Here is a 24,264-nt window from a genome sequence, read left to right as displayed (position 1 = left end):
TATTTAAAATAAACTTGCAAAACATGAACCTCTGCCTTGGTTTCAGTATGACAAACTTTTACTAAAATGGAAAACAATTTACTCACTTCACAGAGATACGATATTTTAGGTGAGGGGGCGTGGAGATGATCGCAGTTTGTAGCCTGGTGCTTTCTGTCAGTGACACTGTGTAAACATGTTCTAACCAGTATCATATTGGACTTTTTAAATTCACAAACAGCCTAATAAATTTGTTGTTTTTCTGTGTTTGTACTTCAGCTCAGCAGACAATAAGCGTGTTGGCAAAATCACAATCACCGCCTGGCAGCTGGAGGAGAAGCGGGAACAGAGGGCACCGATTGCCTGTTTACCCGGCACTATCAATGGCAGGGTCAGTCAGTCTGCTTACACAGTGCACATGTGTCCTGTTTTATTTCAGTCAGTGCATCACGGTTACAGCCCGTCTAGGGGTAGGCCACCACAACCTTCCAAAACCTCATCCCATCAGACAAATCACACACACAAAGATACTAGTCTCAGCTTCAGGGATAATCTCTTTAGGGATCATTTCTTCAGGGATAATGTCAGCTCAAACTAACTTATCCTTAAGAAAGTAAGAAAAGAAAATAAACATGACCCAACTCTATAATCAAAAAAATAAAACAAACCCCAAAAGAAATAGGCCCTACAGCTTCCAATCTAGAAAGTTCAAGATTTATTTTTAAGAGTTTACATACCACTGTAGAAATTCAAATAAATCACAAGAGTTTAGTTCACATGGAGTGTAGTGATGGGTCATGCTGTGCCTAGGCTTCGGAGCGTGTGTCGAAAAATCAAGGCTTGTGTTATAAAGGGAAGAAAGATGTCACTGATGATGTCTGAGGTCTCGCTGGTTCAGGAAGTGATTCGAGTTTGGACCAATTTGTGCGCATGTACAAGCTTGCTGTGGGTTACTTGTGGGCCCCTGCCTCATCAGTAATGTGTGAGTGTTCTCCAAAGCTTGAGAGGTCATTTAAAAAAGAGGAATAGACTGAGGACAAGTACAGTGGAAAAAACATTATTTCTCAATTAAAATAAATGGCCATAACCAGTACAACAGTTTTAATGTTAACATATTGTGTCCTATTATATTTATTTATTTATACTGATAAGTTTTACTATATTAATAGATATTTACTACCATTACCCACACATCACAAACAGATTAGATGTAAGAATGAATAAAACAAACTCAAATTAAGTTGTTTTTATACATTTTCTTGGCAGTGATTATTCTTATACTGGCACTGTTGCAAAACAACCAGGAGACAATCACATGCAGATGTGATAACAATAAAGGTTTTGGCCAGCAGGACGGTTTGTGTGCACATGAAGCTTTAAGAAATGAACCTTTTCTTGGCAATCACACCTGTACACTATTAGCGAAAGGAATAAGGGGGCTCAGGAAGGAGAGGCTAAACTGGGAAAAAAAGACAAATATAAACAAATAGTTTCTGCACATAAATGATAAATCATAACTTTTCATTATGTTGGTTTTAAGTGATTCTGATGTCAGAATATATAGACGATATATATATTCAAATGTTTGTGGACATTCAGCTACATTAAGTTGCACCATTGTTTGTCTGCACAGCTTATCTTGCCTGTAGAGAAGTACTGCTTATAGAATAGGACTAGATAAACATGAACCTACATGAAACATGAACCCTAATATAAGACGTGGACTAAGGGAGTATGAAGCCCACAAGCATTAAGCAGGTGTCCCTAAACTTTTGTCTTTATAGTGTCTTTCTTTCACGTTTTTACAATCTAATACCTACCTCTAATTATTCTCTTATAGCATCAAACCTCTTAATGTGTATTTCTGCCCCTTTTTCCATAGACTGTTCTTGCTGTGGATGAAAGTCTTACAGAAACGATGGGAATTCGAGCCAAATACGCATCTTTAAGTAAAGACACCTTTCTGCGATCAGGTACACAAAAAGTTTAATCTGTCTTTAAATTTGGTCTTCTCATAGGTTTTAAAGATGTCTTTTACTAATTCAGTCATTTGCATTTTAATTGATCTGTTTAATGAAATGTCCAAGCATTTTCTGTTCACCCTGTCATCTTGGGATAACCCTGCCCTTTTAAGAAAGTAACCTTGGATGTCATTGTCATCACATCCAGCACACTCTTTTATCAGACTCAAGCGGCCCCACAGCCGAGAAACGTTATGAAGCCCTCACTACCTTACAGGCTGTAAGATGGTGATCAATCGTCGCGACGGTACAGATCCATGTTTTAATTTCAACCTGGTAGTTGGAGAAGTCAACAAATGTAAACAGATAACACTGGAACGAACTTGTCTCGCCATGCTCCTGTAGCTCTGAGCCAGCGGTGCTGTGTGGCTTTAGCTCGGCCTCTAAGTGATCCCGAGCCAAAGTGGGCGAGGCCAGGAATACTTTTTCATCTGGTTGGCGTCGACACCCTAACGTCTCTCTGACCAGCTCATATTTTTAAAAGTTTTCTTTAACTAGCTCCTGCAGACATGGAAGGCTGAGAAACAGTTTCATATGCAGCGTGCATATACAACTCAGAGAGACCTGTAGTATTATACAAAGAACAAGAAAAATGGATTTGGGTGGAAGGAGACCTTTAAAGAAATGTGAGATGTGTGTGTGTGTGAAGGTTTTTTTTTCATTAGATTTGGGCTTTTTTTTATTAGATTTGGGCTAGTCTAGCTACAGAAGCCACAGCTTTTCCTGGTATTGAGATTTCTTTTACTATTACCTGTAAAAGTGTTCCTGTGTGTTTATTCCAGTTATCCCTGGGTTTTGTCAGAGAGTTCTGTTGTAATTGGGATCCGAGAGCCAGTGTTTATGTTGGCGCAGGTCCAGCACACTAAATTATACACAGCCTAACATCCACAGAGCCCAGTGTTTAGACAGGAGTTTAATCAGCATGACCTTCATAGGTTCCTGTTCTATTTGTGAATGAAATGGGAAAAGTTATAACATGGTACCTAGCTTTAATTTATAAGTTATAAATAACTAGCTCTCCTAGCTTTAATTTATAAGTTAAAACTAGCTAACATAGCTTTAAATTATAAGTTATGACTAGCTAACCTACACAAAACACTGCTATGAAATGTTTTATGGTGGTTTAGTGTAAAACAGTAAGGCTATTGTTTTTGTGTTTTATAATTGTGTTTCACTTAGACCACATTCGGTAATGTTGATCTGTGATCCTCCATGTTGCTTCTAAGTTGGAGACCATTTCATTGTATTGTACATTAAATTAAGTAAACAAAACCGAACCACGCCACCAGCCTGTCTCTGCTGTAGTATTCATGTTCTAAAATCCCACAATGCACTGCGTTGTTCATGTCTGCTGACATCATGATCCTGATGAGTATCATCAGTCTGTAGCCTGCTGCTAACCCCGGATAGCACCGCTGGAGCAGCATTAGCCGCTAACTGCACTGAGCACTAGCTCTTTGGCCGTTCAGAGCTCTGACGGGTGGCATTAGCTACTAACCGTTAGCGGTTAGCCACTAATGCTAATGCTCCAGCTTTAGTGGACATCTGTAAATCTAAGATAACTGTAAATAAACGGAAACACTTTACTCACCAACTAAACATTTACAGTACACTGTGTGGAGAGACCTAAATAGTGGCACATAAAAGGCACCTTATTAAATAGACGTTTATTGATAGTGCGCCTTATCAATTGCGCCTTACGGTGCGAAAAATACGGTAAAGCATTCTAAGTTCACCTTGTTTTTGTAGCGTGGTCAGATAACCAGTGTTTTTTTCCTACAATCCAAGAGTTGTAGTGATACAGTTAATGTGGGCGGGGCTTTTCTGTTAGGGACGCGTTGAGAAGCTTTGGCGTTCACACTACAGTAATAGTGTGGTCATATGCGTTGCTAATCACCTCTAAATGTGATCAGTTTGAGTGATTGAATTATGTTTTTCCTTGACACATTGTATTCTTTTCACACCTGTTCTTTGTGCTGGACTTTTTTGATCAGATCACCAGGGCGCTTGATAATGCCAGGTGTTAACACAGCCAAAATGTTTTCAGTTTATGTACCAGAAAGAACACCAGTTGCTCAAGCGCTAAATACTGTGTTTTGTAGTGTTTGGGGGAACCATGTCCCGGATGTATCGCTTTCCCACCACTGACGGGAATCACCTGCGCATTCTGGAGCAGATGGCTGAGAGTGTGCTGTCGCTGAACGTTCCACGCCAGTTCCTCAAACTGCTGCTAGATGAGGACGAAGCCAGGTACCACTACACATCTGCAGCAGTACCATCACTTATCTTATCCTGTCAGATATAGCATAGATAGGTACGAATTTACAGTGTACGCAAGAAGTCGTTTGTTTAGCTAATCTTGTTAGGATCCCTGTGAGCATGTCATGCTAACTGGTGACAGATACTGTGTGTAGCTTTGATTTATTAAATTATTATTAGTAACATTAGTTTATGGTTCTTATTCACTGATATACCAAAAGTCACGGGCTAGCATTATGTAAATCAATATTTTTTTTAGGATGACTTGGGAATACCTACCCCTGTGTAAGCTGTGAGGTGTTATCTGGTCAGCATTTTTATGACCAGGAGACCGTGGCTTGATTTCCTTTTATTTTTCTCTGATTTAAACACACTGTTTTTAGTGAATGCAAGAATCTGCATTTTCTGTGCTGCTTGTTGTTTAGTCATGTTTGACAAAGGGGTCTAAATCAGCTCTTAAACGCCTGTGTGTGTTTGTCTGTGTGTGTTTGTCTGTGTGTGTTTGTCTGTGTGTGTTTGTCTGTGTGTGTTTGTCTGTGTGTGTCTGTCTGTGTGTGTCTGTCTGTGTGTGTCTGTCTGTGTGTGTCTGTCTGTGTGTGTCTGTCTGTGTGTGTCTGTCTGTGTCTCTGTGCCTATCTGTGTCTCTGTCTCTTTGCCTATCTGTGTCTCTATGTCTCTGTGCCTATCTGTGTCTCTATGTCTCTGTGCCTATCTGTGTCTGTCTCTGTCTGTGTCTGTGTGTCTGTCTGTGCCTATCTGTGTCTGTGTGTCTGTCTCTGTCTGTGTCTGTGTGTCTGTCTGTGTCTGCCTGTGTCTCTGTGTCTGCCTGTGTCTCTGTGTCTGCCTGTGTCTCTGTGTCTCTGTGTCTGCCTGTGTCTCTGTGTCTGCCTGTGTCTGCCTGTGTCTGCTTTGTCTCTTTGTCTGCCTGTGTCTGTCTGTCTCTGTGTCTGTCTGTCTCTCTGTGTCTGTCTGTCTCCCTGTGTCTGTCTGTGTCTCTGTGTTTAGGGTGTGTGAGCTGGAGGACTTGGGGGAGTTATCTCCATGCTGGGAGAATCTGAGGAGGCAGATAGTGACGCAGTACCAGAGCAACATTCTCACCTATCAGGAGACCCTCAGAGACCTGCAGGATTATAAAGGTGTGTAGATGGACTGATTAATTATATGTTAAACTGTATTATGTTTACTACCAGTAGTTTGTGGCTATGGTCAAGACAAGATAATCATATTTAAGGATGCGTTTAAATATTTTTTGTGCTAAAACCAAACAAAATTAAACAATAGACTGAAAGCCAGACACAAAATACTGTTTTTATTTTTGGTAGGGCTTGTATTTTTATTCGTAGGGCTTTTGTAATTGTCATGTTTATATAAGTTTAATAGCCTACTGGTAAATGTATTTTTGCTCTAAATAAAGCAAAAGAAAACTTGCTGTTTATTAAACATTTGCAGAAAGAAGATTTTACTTGGTTTAAAACGGTTGAAAGGTTTTATGCACAGTGTTATTATTATTGTTATTATCTAGACAGCTCTTGAACATGATTTTGTTTTCTGTTCTCGTTTTAGGGCCGTTATTTAAAGCGAGTAACCTGAAAGCAGAGAAGAAGCTGGAGTTTATGCCGACTAACCTCCACGTGCAGAGGATGAGAGTACAGGACGAGTCAGGCTTCGGTAAACTTCACTTCTATTGATAATAATAATAATAATAATAATAATAATAATAATAAAATAAAAATTACTTTTTATTTATCACGTATTTTATTACTCCTAAAGAAATAACTTATATATTTTATTAAGTAGTTCATTTAAAATATGACACTATTGCTAGTTCTAATGGACCCTTATTAATGTCTCTGGACCGTATTAACATAATATTGGGCTGTAAAAGTTCCTGTAATGAAGACCAAAGGTGATGTAGCATTGTGTAAAGTTGCACCCCAAAAGAGGCCTTATGGATGTGTGACACATGAAAACAAACTGTTGATCTTGGCACTAACCAGATCAAAAACATCAGCTAATCTTGAACTTGATGCAGCAACACATCTCAAAACGTTGGGACAAGGCAACAAAAGGCACCTGGTGGGGTATAAACAGAGCATACCAGAGGGAGAATCTTTAGTCTTCTGGCCCTCAGGCAGCACTTGCCCACACAGTTTTGGCCCTTTAGTAGATAGTGGCGTTTCTGGATTGTGGGGACATATGGCTTCTTGTCTGTATGATCCAGCTTTAATCTGCATTCATGGATTGCAAGGTAAACTGTGTTTACAAACAGTGATTTCTTGAAGTGTTCCTGAGCTCATGCAGTGATTTCCAGTGCAGAGTCAGCACAGCCTGTTCTTAAAGTAGTGCCAACTGAGGGCCAGGAGATCACCTGCATCCAAACTAGTTATGTAATTTGCTGGTTACATTAGTACTGGGCAGTATGACAAAATTGTAACATATATCACTGTACAGGAATGTTTACAAGTACAATAATGTTTCTTTATAAAGGTTCCCTTTGGAGTTAGTTACTTTTAGCTTATATATAGCTAATTTGTGTTGTTTTGTGTGTGCGATGGTGTTGTAAACAGATCACACCTACGATGTGGTTACGATCGGTGCTCCGGCAGCCCACTGTCTGGGCTTTAGGAACAGTGGTCTTCGCAAACTCATCCAGAAATTCGAGGATACCAAGAAACAGTAAGTGAAAGTGAAGCTAAGTCTGGCCTGTCAATGCAGTACTAACTGCGTGTGTGTGTGTGTGTGTGTGTGTGTGATAGACATAAAATTTAAGAAAAATAGGTATGTCCCTGATGAATATGCTAAAACTACTAATCTATTGATTTATTTAATTATTTATCTATAATTTGTCAAAGATTTTTTCTTTACACTAATATTACCTAAATTCTATTCACAACAATATTAATTGTACTTAAGCTTAATAACCTTTTTATTTACTCATATTTACATTTATACAAAAGGGTGAATGTGGTATGTGGAATGAATGTGTTACTAATAATAACTGAACAGTTTTCTACTGGAGAAGATAAATTAGGGAGATTAATAGAATCTGTATATAACCCATAAGAGACCTATATAAAACCACTCAGTGGTAAATAAACGGGTACTATCTATAGCCTGATTAACATAGATGTGGTTACTCTGCTTATTTCTGCACTCTCTACAATTAGGGCCTTTTTTTTTTTTTTTTTTTTTTACCTGAAAAGGGGCTTTTTTCTTTTATAATTTTGGTTTCTCCCTGTTCAAACAGATAGGAGGCTGGTCTTGAGTGTAGTATGAGTGTAGATAACTGTCTGCTTACACTGGTAGTGAACTGATGTGCTTATAAGTATGTGGGGCACTCTCTGCATTGCTACTGTGGTTGATCAACCCTTCACATCTAAACAGAGCAACACACGCTAACTACAGAGATAATTATAATATCAGTGGTGCTGATAAGATTGAAAGTGAGTTTAGAAACATGACTGTGTAGACTAGACTGCGTATATAGCCATTAATACAATTTAAAGAGGTATGTACAGTGTTAAGGATTATGTGTGTATGTGGTGTGGAAGTCATAGAAACAATTACTATCAACAAAAAGTATAAATAATAGTGTGTCTGTCTCTGTGTGTATGTGTGTATGGGAGAGAGAGAGAGAGAGAGAGAGAGAGAGAGAGAGAGATGGATGGAAGGAAGGAAGTAAAAACTGTCCTGCTGCTTCCTCTGCCTGGGAAAGACCCTGGCGTTTGCCTGCACGCCATCTAAATCTAAACACTGCCCACTCAGCACTGCTGTGGTTTAACATCAGCAGGTTTCAGATTCACAGCTACTGACCTTAACATGCAGCGTTCCATTTAACAGATAACTGCTGAACACTATTTTGCTCATCAGACACAGTGTTATTTAGACTACGTTCACACAGCAGGTAAAAGTTGTTCAAATCTAAATTTCTTACCTAAGGTGAAGTTTTTTTCAGGCTGTTTTAATGTGATCTGTGTCTGACAGTGGTCTAAACAGTTCACACTCCTTTGCTGACCCTCATGCACTGAAGAGCAATGCTTCACATGAAGTTTCAGTTTCATTTTCTTTAGCATCACAGGAGCTATCAAGGAGTTCCAGTGTCTTCAGCTTGACTTATTACAGAGAATGCATTCAAGCTCTAAAAAGAACACATTATTCGGCCACACACTTTTTTAGTCTTTTCTTGGTTCTTTAAGCTTTTAGTTATTTGACACTGCTGCAGCACCTTCCTGTTGCTGCGTTTAGTCATTTCATCAGAAACACGGAATGGTTGCCTTCTAATATTATTGCAATGGAGACATCAGTCCAAATATTTATGAGCTCTGTTACCTCATAATCTCACCACTGAACCCCTCACTGCTGTCCTCTATTTGCCCATCTATGACCATTTTTTATAATGGATTCTAATCTGGCTGTTCAGACTGATCCACATTTCCACAAATCAGATATGTTTTAGAAGTGTTTCAAATCAGAATTGGAAATATCAGATTCAGTGTTTTTGTTGTTCACATTACCACACAGATAATACAGCTGTGTCACATCATGTGAACAAAAAGATTAAAATTGGGCCACTTTCAGCTGCAGTGTGAACGTAGTAGCCATAGAGGGAAAACTTCTTTAGTGGATTTGCTTTGTACACCCTGCTTGACCATCCTCATTACATATCATGTACTAGGGCTGGGCAATATTGTAAAATAATTCTCGATATTTATTAAAATTAATAAGGCATTCTCAATTATGATTTAGATTTTAAGTTCTTATATAACAACATTTTTTTTTTTTTTGTAAACTGCAGAACAATTTAAATTGACCGAATCAAAAGGGTGGATTCGAAAATTTAGGGCACTAAAAACACAAAAAAAAAACCTGAATGTGTCCCAGAATGCATTGTGATTCTCACTACCAATATTTTAAATATTTTATCTGCATGTTTGTATTATGTGTTTTGTGCATTGTATGATGGGACACACAAACCAAAGAAAAGTAATTAGCTTACAGTACCTAAAAATAAAGTACTCTAACACAAACACTACTCATTCAAATTTCCATCAGCAGGACTCGTTCTCTCCCTGCAAGGTTAGCTATCTAACTACAACACAGAATTCAATTTTCAAACTTTTAACACTTTTTGTCCTCCCATCAAAGCACAGCATTTCCTCCAGTCAGTTTCAGACACAGCTCCACATTTGGCATAAAACCACCCAACCTGGCAACATTGTGAGTGTACGCTGTTAATTCGGATGTTTCTCCATGTATTTCCTTAGTGTCAGGATTATATTTGTAAACAGCGTAAATGTAAGAGAGATTACTCCATGATCAGCTCAGAGCTTCACTAACTTTAATTCAGAGCTCAGTTCAGGGTGTTTATGGAGTTATAAACAGGGCTCAACCAATCACGTGTGTGTGTGTTTATGTGACCGGTGCTGGCGCATGATAATGATGAGGTAGTGTCCGAATTCATTCCTGTTTTCACAGCTACTTAGTGAACTACATAGTGTCTATATAGCACAACACTAATGAGGGAGTAGAGAACCATTCTGGTCACAGCCAGTGTATATCTACATATAGAAGCTGCCAGAGGGTATCTCAGTAAAGATGTACAGTTCAGATTATCCTATTTTGAAAATTGCAATAAAACAGTAATTTGATTAATCAAATTGATTCAAGTAACCTCCCAGCCCTTTCATGTACATATATATCTCTAGCAGTTGGCAGTTGTATTGTAGTTTACTGCATGTTGATTATTCTGATTTCTTTGCCAGTATGTAGCCCTGTCACAATAATTGCATTATCAAAATTACCTCAATATTACTAGAGATAATGGAATAAATCTTAAGTCTTAAAATGACAATAATATTGTTTATCACAGGTATTTCTGGGACAATATATTAACAGAATTGGTTATCGTGACAGGCCTATGAGTATGTAATATTTTATGTGCTACCATTGCTGTGTTTTAGTTTTCGGGCTGCTGCTTTTACATGCTGTTTTTCCAGGAAAAATAGCTGCTTTAAACTCCTAGCATCTGTTTCCTGTAGAGTTCAATACTTTTCTTTTAATTTCTGGCTCTTTAATCGCCTTTTTGTTTTCTAATCAGCATTTATGAGGAGGAATGGTGAGTTCCATTTTTTTAAGTTCCGTAATTGGTCCTTTCTGTGTCTGCATGAAGTTTTATCATGGGTCCAGCATTTTATTGCACTGTCCACACAATATATGTGTGTGTGTATGTGTGTGTGTGACACACACACATATGTATCTGTGTTTTTTTATGTTTGTTCTTTCCCTGGAGTGTAAACACATCCACACATTGTTTGGCAAACACTGTTTACTGCGTTCCACCTTTTAACCACATTATAATTATCAATAAGGATCAATAACTAATAATAATGACTAAGAGCCCATTTACACCTGCTCATGACGTGTGACCTTGTGTCTGGATTGTGTCCCGATAAGATATTAACCACATGCTTTTATACTTTAAACTTGATAATGGAAATTCTATCAGGTTAGTCAGGCTGTATGTCTCTGCCAGACTGCAGTTGAGCATTTATGGGACAAGCTGCAATGCCGGCTTTAGGAACATATCAGTGTGCAGGATCTACAGGCCCATCTGCTTCTTCTGTGGGCAAATGGGCTGCAGGACAGCATGTGAAACCTTTATGCCTTCATGTCCAAATGTATCTTCTCTTGTAAACTACGTTAAAGATGACCCAATGGCCCTTTTTTGACAATGAGTGTTTATGCCTCAGCCTTATCAAAATATCATCCTGATACTCAAGGGCATATGAATTGACCAGGTGTGAATAGGTCTTATATTTCACATGCATGAGGAGTCGTTTGAAGAGAGGTACATCCTTTAAAAGGTTAATTGCTTGATTAAATGGTTCTTCTAAATATCTGATAAAAAACTTTTAGTAATGTTATTTAAGGGTTCTAGTATTGTTAAATGTCAAGCCCCCCTTTTTAGTGCTATCCCAGTTAACATTCCCATGTGGGGTCTGAATGGGTGGCCCAAAATGACAACTAGAATATTTTTTCAAAAGGTTTCATGTTGGCACTACATATGGACATCCACTAGGGTCAGTGACGGGACCTGGAGGAGTTACACATGGACCCCATCTGGGTGGGCAGTAATAATGGGGTCCATTTGGAGAGCCCATCTGGGTCCCAGTTACAGCACATGTACAAACCCACTTAGAGCCCATGTGATGACCCCATATGAATGTGTTGGCTGGGATCTATACTGCAATAAAACCTTAGATTTGATTACTAGATTAGTCCCCTGGAATGATAAAGGTCATTTGAAAACTAAAGTGTCTAAACTCAGCCTAACTCTGTGATCTTACTGGTTCCTGCAGCAGTTCTCTGACCAGCTCCCAGTCCATCGTATACATCCCTCAGGACATTGTCCATGCCAAAGAGATCATCTCGCACATCAACACTCTGAAGACTCAGGTCAGCTACTACGCTGAGCGCCTCTCCAGGGCCGCTAAAGAACGCTCTTCCAACGGCCTGGAGAGAACCCTCACCATACTGGCAGATAAGGTGGGTACATTGCATGCTTCAAAGAACACTCTTTCCTCTGATTGGTTAAAGTCGATGAACATGTTTTAAAACTAGGCGTAAAAATCTGAAAAATATTGACATGCTAGACAGTTTATTGGTATGTTGTGCAGCACTAATCTGATCTTAACTTGATCCAAGTGTATTAGCAAATATAATCCACCTAAAATATAAAGAGAAAACGAAATATAATCATTCATGTCATCATTGAGAACATCCATAAAAACTGCGTAGTGATAGTGAGTAAAGTATGTGAACCCTTGATTAAATTTCTTAAAAAATGCTAATTGTAGTCAGTTGTTAGTTTGTAGGTGTGGACTAGGGCTACTTTGACTGATAAAAACCAATTAAACCTTTTGAGTTTGCACAACAGATGAAGGATTTTGGCGAGCGTTTTCAGAGGATTATTTACGTACAGCTGGAAATTGTTACAAAATGATTTCATAGATTTCACAACTGTACAGTAAGGCAAACAATCTACAACTGGAGACAATTTGTGACTCTGGTTACTTTACCATGAAGTGGGCACCCAGTCAAATTGACCCCAAGAGCACAATGGAGCCCAATCTATGAGGTAAATAAACAACCCAGAGTGACAGCCAAAGATTTGGAGACGATGATGGTACAGACTAGCATCTGTGTTCATGAGTTTACAGTCCATAAAACCTTGAACAGGCAGGGGGTCTATGGCAGGACACCAAAAGGGAGCCACTGCTTACTAAAAGAACATTGCTGCATGCCTGAAGTTTACAATGGTACTGGCAAAATGTTTTGTGCACAGATAAAACTAAGATCATACCATTTGGAAAAAACATGCAGTTCTATATCAAGTGTAAAAAAAAAAGGCGCTGCATCAGGGCCCGGCCCTCTTACAATCATTGAGAGGATGATAAATTCCCAAGTGTATCAAAAAAAATTCTACAGGATAATGTGAGAGTCTCTTTACGTCAGCTGAAACTCTATAGAAGTTGGATGATTCAACAGGACAATGAACCAAAACAGCAGAGCAAGTCCACAACAGAATGGCTTAAGAAAAACTAAATCTGACTTTTGAAGTTGCCAAGTCAGAGCCCAGATCTCAACCCTGTAAAGATGCTATGGTTTGATTTGAAGAGAGATACGAGAGGCATTAAAGGAATGTGATGAAGCTAAAGCAGTTCTGCCAGAAAGATTGGGCTAAAATTGATCGATGTGCAAGTATGGTCCACAGCTACAGGAAGTGCCTGGTTTAGGATGTTGCTGCCAAGGTGGATGAACCAGCTATTGATTTGCTTACATTTTCCACTAACATTGTTGAATGAGTTTGTTCAATACAGACCTGCACAGCACTTGCATTCCTTGCATATGCTCTAAGGTTGATTAAATGGCAATGTCCCACATTCTGCAGTTGTTCGCTATGTCTTGTATTGAAGAGTTTATAGAATTATTTATTGTTTGTTAAGCAGGATAATAAGGTGAACTGTAAGTCATTGATTTCTAAGGCACATGATTCTTAGTCTAACTGAAGTTGGCATGGCTGATGGGAGAGCAGAAAATCCTAGGCAGCTGCTGACACTGTGTTTACACCAGCACAGTACATTCAAAATGATGGAATTTGTCATCTGTCTGCTGTACTGCACACTTTTCTTGGCATCATTGTTCTACTACAACATATTTTACAGAGTAATGACAAGTGGCTTGGCAGTCACTTGTGGACAGTTTTGACTAATAACTCTCACAGTCTCTGACACCATAAAAAGTGTGTATTATTGGAAGATCTATTTTATGCTCTTAATTTGTATGGACTTATAAACAATTCTTTACATCTCTTTTCCCACCCCCTTCTCTCAGACACGACAGCTGGTGACTGTGTGCGACTGTAAGCTGCTGGCGTCAGCTGTGCAGGCCCTGAATGCTGCCCGGCCCGAGTACATCGCCTCCAAGAGCTCCCCATCAGCCGACCTGGAGCACGTGGTGCTGCGGAATGACCAGGACACACTGCTGGCCAAGTGGAGTGGTCGAAACAGTCGCTCTTCCTTACATGTCGACTGGCACGAAGAGGAGTGGGTAAGGCCTCCACCGACCACTTGGTGAAGATACTTCATCTAGTTGTGTCAATTCATCATTTAATCACATTAATATTCTATAATTATTGATGATTACAAGTTAAAAAACTACCTTGTATTTGTGGGAGGGAGAATAACGAATAAATGTAAATTTTAGAATGCCTTGCAGACTGGCTATATATATATAGTAACTCCATGTAGTTTGATTATTTTTAATTAGCAAGATCACAATCTGCTGAGTAAAAGTTTTAGGTAGAGTGTGTGCATCAAATGTGACAGAGTTCAGACACATAGGCTTAAATGAAGGAAATAAACGGTGTTAAACGGTGTAAACACTACTTCCAGAGGCTCCCAGAACAACCAAAACTCCACCCAGTAAAACTGAACCACCAGTAAAAATTGTTGTAAAATTAGAGAAATTGTCTGCCAGAGTTGCATTTGATGGCCATATGGCTAATGCATATGGCTAAAATCAGGATACAGTTCAGTTAATAATCAGAAGAGGGGACCAGGTGTAAAAGGGGTGTTGTGTCGAGTTGTCCAGTGATTCTTAATATGCAGCTATTTAAAAACCTATGATAACAAATGGCTACATCAAACAAATCCTAGGGTCAGTTCTAGCTGGGAGAAAATTGGCAGAATTTTGGTCTAACTCATGGTACAAAGTCCTGCTCATCTTTTCTCTGTCTTCTATGTTACTAATCCATCAACTGTAATTTGAACATTGATATCGATATGATTCAGAAATAACTTTTCCTCTCTTTGTTTGTGTTTTGGTCAGGAGAAGGTGTGGGTGAACGTGGATAAGAGTCTGGAGTGTATAATTCACCGGGTGGATAAGCTCCTGCAGAGAGAGCGGCTCCGCAGCAGTAGCAGCTCTGAGGACATGTTCCAGACTGACCCGCAGGGCGGCGCCCCTAAGAAAGGTAACCTGAAGAACAGATCAGCGTTCTGGATTAATCCTGCCTGCATGGACCAGTGTCCCTCCCCCACCTCAGTGGACCAGCCTTCATCTTTACCCTCATCATCATCATCTTCACTGTCATCTCCATCATCATCATTTTCATCACCTGCTGATCTGAACCCTGCATGCCCCCCTAATGCAGAAACACAACTCTGTACGTCCCACTTTTTTTCACACCCCTCTCTCTCCTATTTTTTTTTTATTTCTTTTGTACTGTCTTGAAACCATGACCACTTCCCTGTTTCTACACTCACTATCTTGCCGGCTCCAGTGTTCACATATGACACTTCTATAATTCTAGTTCTATAATTACAGACTCAGAAACAGAGTTCTTTCTGTTTCTCTGCATACTTTATAATCCTCTTCTTTGACTTTGTTCTTCAACGGTCTGGACCCCACAGGACCACCACAGAGCAACTATTATTTGGGTGGTGGATCATTCTAAACACTGAAGTGACACTGGTATGGTGGTGGTTTGTTAGTGGTGTTGTGTTGGTACTAGTGGATGAGTTTTTAAACACTGTGTTCACTCACTGTTCACTCTATTAAAGTCTTCGACCTAGCTGCTCAGCCTTGTAGATGTAAAGTCAGAGACAGAAACTCATCTGTTGCTGCACAGTTGTGTTGCTTGTCCTCTAGTCCTTGATCAGACCCCACAGGATGCCACCCACATGACTGCAGGATAATAAAGTATCAAGTCAAGTCAAGTCAAGTAGTTTTATTGTCAATACTGCATATGTACAGGACATACAGAGAATTGAAATGACGTTACTCTCCTTCCCAATTTTACAGCAAGTACAGATAATAGATATAATAAAGGAGAATGGGAGACACTATGTGTACAATACAGCAGGGACACAAATAGACATACATGAGACAAAAACAAGGTGCAGTGGTGTGGGGGAGGAATAGATATATAAATATAATTAAATAAGTAAAAATAGATATATAATTATAATATAAAAGAGTGGGAGACACTATATGTTCAATACAGCAAGACACAATAAACATACGTAAGACAATAGTGCAATATTGATGGTGATTGAGATGGAATGACAGTAAAAAGAGTAAATAACAGTAGTGCAAATACGGTATATGGTATATAGCTTAAGGCTGGTAAAGTGAATGGGTGCGTAAGTCCCTAAAGTTCACAGTTTAATTAAGTGGAATTAAAGTGCGTATTGACAGTGCAAGTATATCAGTAGTGCAGGTGTTGTGTAGTGCAAGTCCGTTTGGAAGGGACCAGTACTTTGTGCATTGTAGTGCAGAGTTTCAGTACTGTATTAGTGGGGGGTCAGGATGCTGAGTGAGTGTGTGCTGGGGGCAGGATTGGGATGGGGGGTAGAGCAGGAAGAGAGTTCAGCATCCTCACAGCCTGATGGATGGGGCTGTCTCGCAGTCTGCTGGTCCTCGCCCCGAGACTCCGCAGTCTCCTCCCTGATGGCAGCAGGCTGAAGAAGCTGTGTAGTGGGTGGGAGGGATCTCCTGCCAGACGGAGGGCTTTCCGTGTGAGGCGGGAGCTGTACAAGTCCTGAAAGGAGGGGAGAGAGGTGCCAACAATCTTTTCAGCTGCTCTCACGATGCTCTGGAGGGTCCTGCGGCAGGATGCTGTGCAGGCCCGTACCACACGGTGAAACAGCTGGTCAGTATGCTCTCGATGGCCCCTCTGTAGAAGGTGGTCATGATGGGGGTGGGGGCTCCAGCTCTTCTCAGCTTGCGGAGAAAGTAGAGACGCTGATTTGCCTTCCTGGCCAGTGACGCTGAGTTGGTGCTCCAGGAGAGGTCCTCTGTGACGTGCACACCCAGGAACTTGGTGCTGCTCACCCTCTCCACAGCAGTTCCGTTGATGAACAGAGGGGTGTGCAGTGTGTGAGTTCTCCTGAAGTCCACAACAATCTCCTTGGTCTTCTCTGTGTTCAGAGAGAGATTGTTGTGTTTGCACCAGGAGGCCAGGCGGCTCGCCTCGCTCCTGTAGTGTGACTCATCGTTGTTGCTGATGAGACCCACCACCGTCGTGTCATCCACAAACTTGACGAAGAGGTTGGAGGTGTGTGCTGGTGTGCAATCGTGGGTCAGCAGAGTGAACAGAAAGGGGCTCAGCACACATCCTTGGGGAGCCCCTGTGTTCAGTGTGGTGATGCTGGATGTGCTGCTGCCAACCCGCACTGCCTGTGGTCTTCCAGTCAGGAAGTCTAACAGCCAGTTGCACAGTGAAGTGCTCAGCCCCAGACTGTCCAGTTTGTGTATGAGCTGTTGGGGGACGATTGTGTTGAATGCTGAGCTGAAGTCAACAAACAGCATTCTGACATAGGTGTTCTTCTTGTCTAGGTGTGTGAGGGCTGAGTGGAGAACAGTGGAGATGGCATCATCGGTCGAGCGATTTGACCGATAAGCAAACTGGTAGGGGTCCAGGGAGGGGGGGAGCAAAGACTTGATGTGATGCATGACTAGTCGTTCGAAGCACTTCATGAGGATGGGGGTGAGTGCAACTGGACGATAGTCATTGAAACAGGGTATGCAGAGAAACAGAAGGATTACAGTGTTAATATAGAACTACAAAGTGTCCTGTATGATCAGTGGAGCTGATAAGATGGACAGTAAGTGTAGAAAAAGTAGGTGGTCATTATATTCTGTCTGGGCTGTGTACTTGTTGGTTCTTCATCTTTGTCTTTTTCTTTTTTTGAGTCTCTTGTGCGTGTGGAGTATCACCGGGTTATTTTATTTGACGCCTCTGGCTTTAGTTATAGCACCATTTATCCACACACACATACACACACACACACACACACACACACACACACAAGCTGTTTCATTATGCTGTGCTGTCTCATGCTACCCCCCCTGCTAAACAGGGGAAGGCTGCATACTGCCATGGCAACAGGCTTCTGCATAAGTTCTGATTTGTTATTTTTAAACAAGCTTATTTCATATCTCAGTCTCTCGCCTCTTAACCCCACCCCCATCAGCCCCCCACCAACCTAACCACCCCCAACTCCCCTACCACCCCGTCAGGTGTGTGTGTGTGTGTGTGTGTGTGTGTGTGTTGGTTGCTGTGTCAGAGTTACCGGTTAATCTGTTTACTGTTGCTGGGTCTTGTCTCTGCTCTTTTGGATCGTCTCGTCTTTCGTTTCAGCATATGTGCCTATAGTGTTCACATGACCGACTGTGGAGTCTGTGATTGGTGATTGGCCACACTCTCTGAGACTCTCTCTCTGGGTTCCTGCCTGTCTGTTTGGCCTGTGCCAGATAGCAGGCTGCCAGATACAGACGCCATGCATGCTGAAAAAACGCAGATATGGACTTCTTATCTGAACTGGTGTAAAAGGTCACAGATTAGATCATTACAATTAGCCCTATTATAAGACTATAATATGAAAATTTGTTCAGGATTCCGATACAGTCTGATAATATGACCCTTGCCTTGGGCTGGGCAATATGACTTAAAAACTCATATCTCAAAATGTTTCACAAACATGGTGATATATGATACAATATTATGAAAACCTTAATATGTAATCATTTGTACACAATCTGTTCAAAACTGAACCCTGTCAGGTGTCATGCACTCCAAAACCAAACCAAACCACTAGTTTATGCTGCCTGACAGCACTACACCGATGATCCTTGAGTATTGCGGGCGTAGAAGTCAGGGCGCTATTGCCCCATGTAGCTTGTTTTAACACGAAAAACATGCAGTATCCTCACCTGAATGGCAAAAGAACAAGCACTAATGCATATTAGTTAGTGGCTAATGCTAATACTGCTCCAGCCAAACTCCTTAATAATGCTGCACTTCAGCGGAGTTGCTTTACTGCTCCTTACAACCTGACTGATAAAATTCATACATAAGGCGCACCAGATTATAAGGTGCACTGACAATTTTGGGGAAAATTGGAAGAATTTTAAGTACACCTTATAGTGCGAAAAATATAAAATACAAAAATTTTGCCTGGGCCTGGACTTTGGTCTGAGCTTATGGATGTGAAACCCCTCACAAACTTTTTTCCACACCTTTATAGTTGAGCTTTGGCAAATAATCTGTGGTTCATGTGTGCAGTAGTCCATGTGCATCCATACAGACCCTTCAGCTACTACCTACAATTTTTTCGTTCCGTTTATGCAATACATTTATTATCAGACTTAGGGTTGCAGCGGTAACCGGTTTCACGGTATACCATGGTATTAAAATGCACGGTTAATATACCGTGTGTGTTTGCTTATTACCGGTAAAAGGCAAGCCAGCGGAGAAACTCACCCGCGCATGCGCAACTCTGCTCCGCTTCAGCTGCTCAGCACACAGCGGTGAGAACAGCAGAAAGTGCATCAGAATAAACAAATCTCCGTCCGCCTAAAAAAAGGCTAAACTAAAATCAGCAGTGTGGGACTATTTCAGATACCCGCCGAACACACCCGAGGATGGTTATCCGATTTGTAATCAATGTGGCCGTAAAGTCACAGCTAAAGGTGGACATCCGTCAAACCTGTTCTCCCATCTCCGAGAACACCACCCCGCCGAGCAAAGTATGTGTTTAGTTTATAATTTTAATCTGAACATAAATAAAACCTCTTTGTAGTCGTGCACAACCCATGCGGTAAGCGCCCGCAAAAGCGCTGAGTTATCCGAAATTTGGGCACTCAGGTACAGGCGTGAAGTGCGTGCTACGACGGATTCACATGTCCGTGTAAAGGTGCTCGCCGGACTGGATGTGAAAGACGCCATTCATTTACATTCGTTCATTTTCAAATTCTGACGTGCCTGTTTTTCATGTGTTAAAACCAGACTCAGAAATAAATCCCCTCTATCTGGTTATATACCAACTTGGCAGTAAAACGGACGTTTACAACAGTTGTTGATCAGACACTGACCCAGGCTCAGTTTATCAGATATTAAATAATTTAAACTTAAATAATTGTACTGAATAGTTTAAACACAGGATCTTTACTTCTTAGAGGACATGTAATGTGTGACACGTGTGTGTGTGTGTGTGTGTGTATATATATATATATAATTATATACACCCTTAATGACCTTAAGAGTAGTGGAAAAACCTGGTTTCCTTCACCTAATGGTGTACAGTTTATTTTTTTTTAAGGAGACATTATCTATATAGTTGTTCCAGGTTTCTACAATAAATAGTTAATTGAACAAAAAACCTTTGTTGTAATTTCTTTAAGGGTCAGTTTAATAATATATGTAACAAACTGTGATACCGTGATAACCGTGATACCGCGGTATTTTCTGAGACGGTTATCATACCGTGAAAATCTCATACCGTTGCAACCCTAATCAGACTATAGGGATGCACAACATTTTTGGCAACTGAAAATATTTGGCCAGCAATAGTGGGGAAAAATGATTTGGCCAAATAAGTGAAAACAGTAAAATCATTTATACCGAAACTAAAGTTAGCAGTAATCAGCAGCTGAGTTTAAGCTGGGCCTAATATTTCATTTTGTTCAGTTTGGCATTGATCATGTCTGAGACACATATGTTGATCATTGGCTTTGTCTCTCATTTGGTTAATAGTGCCGAGTTAATTAGCCTTTCTATTGCAGCATGGTCTGCTTACATTAAAGTGTCAGTGCTCGGGTCAGAAACAGTTTTACTGTTGTTTTATCATGAGCCATAGTGGCCATAGGTGCCTATGTGTTTGTCTGTTGCTGTGTGCGCTTTGTGTGCTGCTTCCTAACTGTGCATGTTACACCTCCACCCCTCTAGATGGCAGTAGCAGCAGAGAGGAAAGCTACCCAGGTAAGAGGCCCCCCCCAGCTCTAATTCTGCTAATGCGCTAATGCTTAATGTTTAATGAAATGAGTCAAATCATTATCATCATTTCTGTGTTTTGTTTTATGTGGTCTGATTTTCCTTGTGTTTTTCTGTTTAAGTTGACAAATATTAAGGCAGTTATGAATATGTTTTATCGTACTGTACCATATTTTGATGTACTATTGAAGAAAGGCTAAGTGTGTGTGTGTGTGTGTGTGTGTGTAGGCGAGTGGAGTGAGGCTCTGTATCCCCTGCTGACGACGCTAACGGAGTGTGTAGCGATGATGAGTGATAAGGCGAAAAAGTCGATGGTGTTTCTGCTGATGCAGGACCGAGCACCCACCATCGCCATGGACCTCAATCTGCAGTACCGCAGAGACGTGGTCTTCTGTCAGACTGTAAGGAAAACCACACGCACAAGTCATTTTGTATTTTAATTTAAAGTAAATTCATCAAATTAATTGATGAATGTTGTGAGGTACATAGAAATAATGGTAATAAACTGATACATTGTAGCAAAATATTGTTATAAAATTAAATTTATCGGAACATCAAGACAAGAAAAAGACTCTTAAGACTTCACAGATTGTATTTCAACATTGAAAATTAGTCTGCAACAAATAGGCCAAACATGCTGTTTCTCTAAATAGTAAATGGAGAAAAAGAACTGAAATCCGAAGTGCCTAAATCCCTGAATATCAAAATAATTGATAATCACAAAGAAGAAGGCCATAAGAAGATAGAAAAGCGATTTAAACTAGCTGTTTAAAGAATTAGCATTGTGTTATATTTTAATATTTCCTCTCTCACTCTATTTGTGTCTCTGCAGCTCACAGCTCTTATCTGTGGTTTTATTATTAAACTGAGGAACTGTCTCCGTGATGATGGCTTCCTGAGACAACTCTACACCATTGGACTGCTTGCTCAGTTTGAGAGTTTACTAAGTACCTATGGTAGGTAGAGTGTGTTTGTATACATACTCACACTGACATGCCAAAAGTTATGGTACAGGAATTTGTATCATATCATTTGTATCATATCATTTTACTATGTTCCATGAAGGACATGCAGATGAATAGATGAAACAAATATCAACATTTTATATTGGGATCTGATCCACAATAGCACCTTTTTAGCACCCATAGCACCCATTTCTCTTGTGATCAAAAGTACTGGAACATGTCACTTTAAGGTGTGTTTTTTTGTTGCCTGTTGCATTGATTATTCAAACAACATTTAGCGCTGGATGTCTACAGTGTATGGGTGTATATGGGTGAAAAACATGCAATTGTAAAGCTGTGAGAAGACCAGAGATATTGCAGAAATATTGGCTATGACCAGTACAACTGTTTGTCTTGAAGAAGAAAGTCGGCACTACGTACGTACTGTACTAAGTATCAAGAAAAAAAACAGCAGCAGTTGATGACAGAAACATTTAGGTTGCTGTAAAAAAAAGACCCTAAATCAACTGTAAGTGGCATCAGCAACAACTTCAAAAGGGCAGGAGTGAAAGTATCACAATCTACTGTTCACAGAAGAGTTTATGAACAAAAGTACAGAGGCTTCACCAAGACCAGGCTGGAATTCTGGGATAAAGATTTATGGACTGATGAGACTAAAATTAATCATTAATAATGATGTCATATATAATGCGAACAGTACAATTAACTGTAAACTCTACATTTGTATATCAATTTAAATAAAAATGCAACCAAATTGATTGGGAGAACCTTTATCATTCAGCAAAATCATACTGCCAAAACTACAAAGGAGTTCATCATGGGGTAAGAAGTGGAAGGTTTTAGACTGTCCTAGTCCATCTCAAGACTTACCCTATGCCCCATGCATTTTAACTACTAAAGAGGAGTCTGAATGGGGGTAACCCCCAAACCAAAAAAAAAACAATACAAAGTTTTATTAAGTTTATCCTACTTTAAGTTTATTTGTTTCAATACTTTTGTTTACAAGTAAATATATAGGCTCAGAAAAAAATGTGCTTTCTTCTGGACTGTGTCTTAGATCCAGATGTAAATACCTGGAAATAAAAACTGAATCTCTTAATGTTAAACCCAGTTTTTTTTATTATACAGGAGAAATAAAGCTCTTAGCAGCTTATGAAAGTCTCTCTGTTTCTGTGTCTGTTTGTGTAGGAGAGGAGCTGGCGATGCTGGAGGATATGAGTATAGGGATTATGGATTTGAGGAACGTGACGTTTAAAGTGACTCAGGCAATCTCTGCCTCGTCCCTGGACATGCTGCCAGTCATCACAGGAAATCGTGACGGCTTCAACGTCCGCATTCCTTTACCAGGCACCATGTTTGATGCGTTGCCGCGGGAGATCCAGAACGGCATGCTTCTGCGTGTACAACCAGTTCACTTTAACGTCGGCATCAACGAACAGCAAACCCTCGCTGAAAAGTGAGTTCTGTGTTACACAGCACAGTTACAGCAGCACACCTTCCAGAAACACTGTTCCAACTTAATTACCAAAGCCTGGACAAAGTCACACATCATTCTTTTTCTCATTGTAAAACCTCATATCTCTACAACTGCTATTTTTTTTTATAAAAGAAAAAGAAAAGTCTTAAAGCAGTAGTCTGAATCTGTATGTGCATACCCATGACGTGCATCTGAGTCTAGTTAAATAGAGTGAATCTAAAAATCTAATTCAGGCGAGTCGAGCAGAAGAGTGAATGAGTCAGTTTGATTCAGTCAAAGGGTGACTCTGGATAATTTCAGAATCTAAAGGCTGGATTGAATTAAACACATTGATTGCTGCATGAATGAATAGGGGCATATTCCCTGCAACAAAGACACCTTTAAGCTCGCTTGCAGCACTTAGCAAAGCTGCCTGTAAATCCATATCCTATATATTTTCTTACAGTAGCGACATTCACGACTCATCAAGTATAAACCAGGCATTGTTTTTCCTATAATTAGCATTACTCATGACCCTATTTAAACAAGTCGTTGGAAAAAAAACACAACATAACAACAGCATTAGTACTGCATTATCAGCCTTATAGTGTCCAAATGTCTGTAGAGAAAACATCTAACAGGAAAAAATATGTTTGAAATATATGAATGTAGGATATGTATAGAGCTTTAAACAAGTTCAATCACATTTATTCCACCTGTACAGAAGTGTCTGAATTTACTAGTGTTTTTACTTTAAGTTTTTTGTTCATGTCTGACACAGATGTGTTGTCAGTGTGGCAGCGTTAAAACAGCACAACACACTGAATCTGATATTTACCATTCCGATTTGGGTCACTTTAGTATGTGCTAATAAAACCTGATACATGTTCGAATCAGAATGTATGCGTCTTTTACACCCAGATGAAGAAAAATACAAAAATGCATTTCTGTTGTGTTGTCCCATGAAAAGATATACCGGTAATAATATATGTTTAGAAGTGTGAGGCGTGTACTCACCTTTGTGAGATATTGTAGTTAGCTAACGTAGTTTCCCCCCATTTGCTGTGAATAATTGTTGGTTTAGCACAGCTAGCTATGGTCAGTGATCAGTGCTAACAGCAGGAGCTACTTCAGACTGCTTTCTCTTTAAATACTGAAAACAGAGACCATTTAACAGGAACTGGAAATTCTAATACAAATGTAGAAACCTCTTGAATGTGGGCGCAGCAGAATAAGGTGGATAGTGCA

The 24,264-nt window shown here is 40.1% G+C and overlaps 1 protein-coding gene across 10 annotated transcripts in view; it reads left to right on the top strand.

Moving 5' to 3' along the window:
* inpp4ab (inositol polyphosphate-4-phosphatase type I Ab) overlaps positions 1–24,264 on the top strand; it is a 67,653-nt gene that overhangs the window by 29,857 nt on the left and 13,532 nt on the right. For 2 of the 10 annotated variants that reach the window (XM_049479182.1, XM_049479180.1), the window contains exons 7-20: positions 259–370; positions 1,862–1,952; positions 4,103–4,250; positions 5,265–5,395; positions 5,823–5,927; positions 6,827–6,935; positions 10,357–10,374; positions 11,618–11,804; positions 13,653–13,868; positions 14,649–14,793; positions 20,551–20,583; positions 20,824–20,996; positions 21,428–21,551; positions 22,749–23,016. In XM_049479182.1, coding sequence (XP_049335139.1) covers positions 259–370; positions 1,862–1,952; positions 4,103–4,250; positions 5,265–5,395; positions 5,823–5,927; positions 6,827–6,935; positions 10,357–10,374; positions 11,618–11,804; positions 13,653–13,868; positions 14,649–14,793; positions 20,551–20,583; positions 20,824–20,996; positions 21,428–21,551; positions 22,749–23,016 — 1,860 coding nt within the window. Of the gene's footprint in view, positions 1–258; positions 371–1,861; positions 1,953–4,102; positions 4,251–5,264; positions 5,396–5,822; positions 5,928–6,826; positions 6,936–10,356; positions 10,375–11,617; positions 11,805–13,652; positions 13,869–14,648; positions 14,986–20,550; positions 20,584–20,823; positions 20,997–21,427; positions 21,552–22,748; positions 23,017–24,264 lie in introns of all 10 variants that reach the window. The other 8 variants (XM_049479179.1, XM_049479177.1, XM_022675500.2 and 5 more) reach the window with 5 other exon arrangements.

The sequence above is a fragment of the Astyanax mexicanus genome, chromosome 5 (genome assembly GCF_023375975.1).
Source record: "Astyanax mexicanus isolate ESR-SI-001 chromosome 5, AstMex3_surface, whole genome shotgun sequence".
Classification (NCBI taxonomy): domain Eukaryota; kingdom Metazoa; phylum Chordata; class Actinopteri; order Characiformes; family Acestrorhamphidae; genus Astyanax; species Astyanax mexicanus.
The sequence above is the reverse complement of the archived record's forward strand: the minus strand, read 5'-3'. Positions and strand labels throughout refer to the sequence as shown.